This window comes from Nematolebias whitei, chromosome 1, assembly GCF_014905685.2.
Source record: "Nematolebias whitei isolate Nwh7 chromosome 1, NemWhi1, whole genome shotgun sequence".
Taxonomy (NCBI): Eukaryota; Metazoa; Chordata; class Actinopteri; order Cyprinodontiformes; family Rivulidae; genus Nematolebias; species Nematolebias whitei.
The window spans coordinates 22,457,158-22,464,345 of NC_056498.1; the positions used below are offsets into that span (position 1 = coordinate 22,457,158).

A 7,188-nucleotide genomic window follows, 5' to 3' on the forward strand; every position below is an offset into this window, starting at 1 on the left:
ATAAAATAGTCAAAACATAAACAAACAGCTTTAATAAATATGTCTAAAAGTTTGAGGGCTTCCTGTTTTTCTGTTTTAGTGCATAATTATCCTTGAACGGCAGATTTGCTTAAAAAGCGCCACAAAAACTCGCCTTGGCTAAAAGCTTTTTCCTTCAGCTCCTGAAAGCTGCTTTCATAACACGGCGCTAATAAAGTTGAGAGACTTGATGTTTTACATCAGTGCTGGAGGGGACGTTTCTGATTTAATTTTGTTCACATTTGAAGGCCACAGGTTTTATTCAGCCTTCCTCCTCCTCCTCCTCCTCCTCAGCAGCAGCAGGAAGCTCCGGCCTTCCCATTAACACCCTCAGAGTCAGCTCTAATGAGGGCCACAGTGATCCGTGCTCCACTGCAGCACCACAGACTTGTTTTTTCGTGCATGTGACATGTGTGTTCCTGCCAGCAGCAGTGAACTTCCTGTATGAGTCTACAGCTGCAACAAGTGGTTTAAAGCAGGTCAGGGTGCAGCTGCAACTCACTGAAGGCCTCGGCAGCCTCCCCCATACACTCTCATCATAAAAACAATTACATTTTAAAATACTCTGTCATTTCGTGCAGGTATTTCTGGATGCATTTTCTTTTGCTTTTTAAGTAACAAACACTTAAACTTGAGACATTTATTTAGAAGAATGTCTGTTAAACATTTGTTCTCATATTGACTGCCACGTTTATATTATATTTCTAAAACAGGGCTATTCAGCTAAATTTCTTAGGGGGCCACAGTTATTGAACGCCAAGAGCTCAGGGGTCGGACATCAAGCAGTTATTGTCATTAAGTTTGTTTTATGGTTTAAAATCTAATTTTATTTAAAAATGAATCCAATGGTGGGCCGAACTGAGTTCATCCGTGGGCCTAATTTGGCCCCCGGACCGCCTATTGAATAACCCTGCTCTAAGACTTTGTCATGTTACCATGAAGGGCCTAAAAAATGCATTTAAACGAGAAAAAGGGCCGAGATTTTAGAAACAATCTCAGTTAAAAATAACCTGAAATTTTGAGATATATCATTCTGATTTATATTAAACCCCTTTATATTTTTTAATTAGATTTCTTAGTTGTGTTAGTCTCTTTAATACATAAAGAATATATTAAAAAAAAACTTTTTTTAGTAAACGATGGATGGTTACATTAATGGAACCTTCATTTCTTAGACAAGAAGCCCTTTTTGAGTAACATTTCTAAATTTAAGAGACTTTTTTCTCCCCTCAGGGACTAAATTAGATGCAGTAATGACACATAAGTGTCAAATTCATCCATAACTCCCACACACAATATTTATAAAGCATAGAATTCTGTGCAACCTAAAGATAGTTGGGTTTCAGCATGTGGTGTACATTTTTATGTATTTTTATAATAGTTTTCCCATTCTGAATTTTGAATTCCTGAAGAAGTTCTAGGTCAAAAGCATCAGAACCTTTGCCAGCGTGTGATTGGCTGAGAGGCTGATAAACACACCTGAAATAAATAACTTCAAAACTGACATCCTCATGAAAGCTACTTTAAAACAAAGTATTCAGCCACTTTAAGAAAAACTAAGTCTGCGATATTTATTTTGTCTGTTAGCTAACCAGCTAACGCTAACGTGTTTTATTTTATTCGACTTTTTAAAAACAGCATTTGAATGCACCGTTTGTAGTTTATTCAATTTGGTGCACAAAGTTGTGATGTGGTCATTGTAACATATATTCAACGGACGCTTCTGTTTCTAATTACCTTTTTAACTAATAAAAATAAAATTCTTCTTCTGCAAAATGACATGATCACTGATCAGAGCTAACATTTCTTTTAATTCAATAAATTTAAAGACTCCATAACCGATATAAAACATGAAAAAAACTACATTTAAAAGTTCGAGGCCCGGCCCTGAATGTTTTTACAAACGGAGAGTTTTTGTTGTGTTGTGCCACGTGTCCACAAGAGGAGCAGATATTTTTCTAAACACTAGCTAATGTGGGAATTAAAAAACTAACTAAATAAAAATATATACATATTTAAAAATCTGTTTGTTATGCAGTTGCATGGACAGGAGATACAGGCCTTTTCAGAAATTATAACACATACCCACTCTCACTTGGTGCTCTTGAAACAATAAATAAACTTATTTTTTTGTTTGTTTTTTTACATTTATTTTTCTGCTTTCTGATCCTGTCATCTTAAAACTTTGATTGTGTGTTGAAATGGTTAAAAAATTAAATGGAATTCAAACCATTTATAAATTAAACAACGAGCGATTATTGTTTTCGGAAATGTTCAGATGAATATTTTGTTTCATTAACTGGGACAAATACAAGGAGACGCTTATGAAATATATTCAATACCAGCCGTTATTTTAATTTAGAAATGGCGTTCCATTAAGTTTATGTTGACTTTTATTTTTGACATAATGGCTTCTTTCATTACATCTTTGTTTTAAACACCGTTGATTGAAATAACTTTTTAACTTGCGAATAGTGCATTTTACGGCTTTTTTCTCATCAAATAATTTTGTTTAAAAAAATTGGGGGTGGCTTGTTTTTGGCATTATTAGTATTTTTTACCCATAATGTTTAGACATCTAAAGTAAAACTCATAAGTTTATCAGCATTGTGGATTTACAGAGATAAATAAATTTTAAATATCTTCATTTTACATCAAAAATAAGTATTTCTGAACATCTGGAGCTGAAAAAAAAAATCCACAGAAATGGGACAATGGGACATTGTTGATATTTTCAGACCTGTTTATTCCTGATGCAACAAAAATCTGTTCTTTTTCCTGATTTCTCAGTTTGAACTGAATTTTCTCCGTTTGTTTGTTTTTGTTATTATATGATGCATGGGCTTGCCACAGTTCTCCTCACCTGTGTTTCTGACAGGTTGAGCTGCCGGGCCAGCTCGGTGCGCTCGCGCCCCACCACATACTGGCACCGCTGGAACTCGAGCTCGAGCCGGTACAGCTGCTCCGCCGTGAAGGAGGTCCGCGTGCGCTTGGGCCGGTCCAGGTCCAGGCCTTTGGGCAGGACGATCTCCCGGATGGTGCCTTTGGCGTCTGACAGGACAAAAAACAGACGATTAAACACAGGAAGGCCTGAAGAGGCCAAACAGGTGGAATATTTCAGGAGAAAGAAAACTGGATGATGAAAACCTGCATGTTTTTATGTTTCTACACAGTAAACAGAGAACCTACATGTCTTTATTTTTCTACACAGTAAACAGAGAACCTACATGTCTTTATTTTTCTACACAGTAAACAGAGAACCTACATGTTTTTATTTTTCTACACAGTAAACAGAGCTGTCCTTGATCCACTCGTTCCTCTCGTTTCATTAAGATGAGCGGCATCTTTAAAAACAAGTTTCTGACCAAAAGTCAGGAGAAGAACTACATGTTTGTCCCTCCAGGCCGGAAGCTGCGCGCGCCTTTAAATCAAAGCAACAGGTTCGTTCTGCGGGATGGGGGGGAGGGGGGGGGGGCTCACACTTCTTTGATATCTTTGTTTAGGTGTTGTTTTTTTTTGTTTCTTTGCTTGTTTACTTCTTTTATTCAGTCAATATATCAGATTTTTGTTTATTATCTTGCTGATGAATTTATTATTCTATAAGTTTTATCATATACTTGTACTTTAATGCAATTAAACACTTTATCTTGTGTTATGTTTATAATATTTACGTGTTTACATCATTGCACCTTCAGAGGAATGTCTACAAAATTTGTTTAATCACAGAAAAATAAAAAAAATATATATTTTTTCATCATATAACAAACGATTTATTATTATTATTATTATTATTATTAATTCACCTAAGAAAGATCTCGCCTATACTGTTTTTGTTTTACTTTATTGGATCCGAACGGTTTCTTGATAACACAAAGACAAAAAGGTTTCATGCACTGCACCGCATTCAGGCTAATTTGTATATGTGCTCCTTCTAGAAAATTGTAATAATAATAATAATAATAATAATAATAAATAATAATATTAATAAAAACATTTGTGACTCCATTCAAAGGCTGTCTGCTAAACACAAATAAATCATTTAAAAGGCCTGTTGTATTGTTCCATGTGTGGTTAGGAGTCATTACAGTGTAATAACCAGAGGCACTCGCCTAGATAATAATAATAATAGTAATAATAATAATAGTAATAATAATAATAATAATGATAATAATGATAATTCTCAATGCAGCAGGGGGTGGAGGAGGGCTCAGCATCCACCTCCTCTTTGTTCAGTGGGGGCGGGCAGGGATAAGATTCATAAAATAAATATTACACTGCAGTGAATGTGTGTGTGGGTGGGGGGTGGGGGGTCGTGAAGATGGAGCAAATGAAGCAGAGCGCGCACAGACAGCGTGTTTCTGTCGGGGAAAAAGGCCTAAGTACTTTACAAAAGTCTGTGTTTATTTATTTATTCATTTATTTATTTATTTATTTATTTCTCTATCAGAGCTGTCATGGTAACAACACGATCATAAAATAATTTAAAACCCCAGCATGTGTGAATCTGAAGCCTTGAAGAAAGCTGAAGCGCATGAGCTGAACGCACGTGCGCGTGCTCTGTTTCTCCGTTTGCAGGATCTAAAGTAAAATCCGTGAAGTTCGTCTGCAACAGATTCTGCAGAAATCACGAGCAGCTGCAGAGCGCCTGCTGCCATCTTTACGCACGCGCACTGCCAGCCTCAAACGCAGCCCCAGTGTGTGTGTGTGTGTGTGTGTGTGTGTCTCCGGTGTGGGAGGGAGCGGCTCTCCGCTCAAACCGTGCGCGTGCTTCAGGAGCAGCTGAGGAGACCTGCTGACCTCTGCGTGACCCCGTGCAGCCGCTCCGCGTCGTCTTTTGACCGTTTCACCTGCAAACTGCGCCACCTGCTCCCTGCCTGCAGCTGCACGCGCGGAAAATAAACAGTTCCACCAAAAAATGAAAAAATAAACTGACGGATCCACGCGCAGAAATAAACACAGAAAATAAAAATAATAATAATAAATAATTTGAAGATTTATTTCCAACATGCGCTTCATTTGAGAAACTCAAAGAACTGTCATGAATCCGAGTATTTCGGTGAATTTTCTTTGTTTTATTCGTTTCCTCTTTAATTAAACACCCCGAGGCAACGGTTCTACGGTGGCCGAGAGAGGAAACCGTCTCCCCGTTTGCCTTTTCGTGCTGCTTCATTTCTATGTATTTATTAAAGGAGTTCAAAACAATTAACGAAGAAATGAACCTCCTAAAATAAACACATTTAAATTTTTCTAAAAAAGACTTTCTTGTTTTGTTTTCTTTTCAACTAGCTGACACCAGAAGTGTTTTTATTTATGTTTTTTTCATTCATTCAGTTTTTATTTACAAGTTGGTCTCATTGCGTCACGAGGACTCATTTACAAAAGAGACCTGTTTTAAACAAACAGATGAAGTACACACAACAATCATCAGCCATGAAATGCACATCAAATAAAAAGTAAAACAAAAATAAAAACAAGCTACATTGTGAAATTTACATAATGAATTTATTGTTTATGATTTCTGCAAATTCACAACATTTGATGTTTGCTTACAAATGAACTCTAATCAATTTATTGCCAACAGATTATTATAAATAAAATAATAACAAGACATTTTGCAGTTATTTACTTAAATTTATCATTTATTATTGGTTATTTAGCATTATTTTTCTGACACTCAGAACTTTCTGGAGAACTGGACAGTTTTAATTTGGACTTTATGACAAAATATAAAAAGGGCGATAAAATAAAATTTGACAAAACACATGAAGTTTCAGCTCTGATGAGTTTGATTTGTGTGTATTTTTAATTTTTCTAATCTCGATTAAATCGTATCATTGCGTAAGAGGCAAATATTTATTATTAAGACAGAAAGATATTTTAAATCCCCACTCATTCTTTGTAAAAATAATAATAAATAATAATTAAAACAATTAAAAATATTTCCAGCTTCACATTTTTTCTACATATTTTTCAGAAGTTATTAAAGGTTACTCAGATGCTCCCGGTGTTCTGAGCTCTTCATTATAAATAATATTCTTGATAAAATTGTATTTTTATAAGCTGTAGTTTGTTTGGGTCCTCCCAGCAGCAGAGGTGCTCTACAGCTAAACTTCAGCTGAGTCCACAGAAAATATTTGGCTCATAACGACAATAAATTGAAACTAGTTTGTAATAAAGAGTTTTTGTTGTATTTAAAAAATAATAATAACTGCAGCAACACTTAAGATATTTATTTACAGGCTAGTATGCCTGTTTATTATAAAAACTATAATTATAGAATGTTATTATTGATCATTTTAGTTGATCTTTAATAAAATGGTTTAATTTTAATTAGCATTAAATGTGCTCCAGTAAAGTTTTCTGTTCTATTTAATTAAACAAGTTTTCTTCCAAACTAACAAACGTTGTTTTTTTTTTATCTATAGTTTTGTGATAATCGTAGATAAAATTATTGTTTAAAAAAAGTTGAAGGAAAAAAAAACAGTTTGATAAACTTATTGTTTTATTTATGAAAACAGCAACAATCCTTACTTAAAAAAAAAAGAATTAGTTTTCTTTTAATTATTATACGATTATTATCGTGATAATAATCGTTAAAATACGGATACAGAATTTAATAATATTTTGATCATCTTTGTTCCAGTCCAAACAGTCAAGACTGAGTATTTCCAATATTTTTATTATTACTTATTTCATTATAGAAGTTTTAAAACATCATGAAGATATTTTCCCACAATTTGGAAAAGTTTTGACAAAATTCTATTAAAGTAAACATTTGTTTCTTTTAATTCCATTTATTTGCAGGTTTTAAAGCCGACCAGTTCCAGGACTCACCCCTCACCAGGATCCTCCGGCAGTAGTCCGGGTCCACTCCCAGGAGTTTGTCGTGTCCGTCCTCGCTGGAGGACGTCGGCGTGGACGCGGAGGTCCCCGGCGTGTCCGTGGAGCTGTGCACGGGGGAGCGGCTCCCCAGGTCGGCGCGGCACTTGCTCTCCATCCTGTCCGGGCACAGGTTGGGGCCACAGCGGTGGCTCCCATCGCCCATGGCGGTGGTCTGGTCGAACATGAGCTGCAGGTTGTGCTCTCTGAAGGTCCGCTGCTCTCGGAAGGTCCGCTGCTCTCTGAAGGTCCGCTGCTCTCTGAAGGTCCGCTGCTCTCTGAAGGTCCGCT

The 7,188-nt window shown here is 36.0% G+C and overlaps 2 protein-coding genes across 2 annotated transcripts in view; both read right to left on the reverse strand.

Annotated features, from left to right (window-relative positions):
- vax2 (ventral anterior homeobox 2) overlaps positions 1 to 7,084 on the reverse strand; it is a 74,028-nt gene extending 66,944 nt beyond the window's left edge. Inside the window, exons 1-2 of the mRNA XM_037675643.1 lie at positions 6,853 to 7,084; positions 2,882 to 3,069 (exon numbers count right to left, since the gene is read on the reverse strand). Of these exons, the coding sequence (XP_037531571.1) occupies positions 2,882 to 3,069; positions 6,853 to 7,084 (420 nt within the window). The remainder of the gene's footprint in view (positions 1 to 2,881; positions 3,070 to 6,852) is intronic.
- The window catches only part of c1h20orf27 (chromosome 1 C20orf27 homolog), a gene marked incomplete in the record, with an annotated part of 71,458 nt that overhangs the window by 43,558 nt on the left and 20,712 nt on the right, over positions 1 to 7,188 (reverse strand).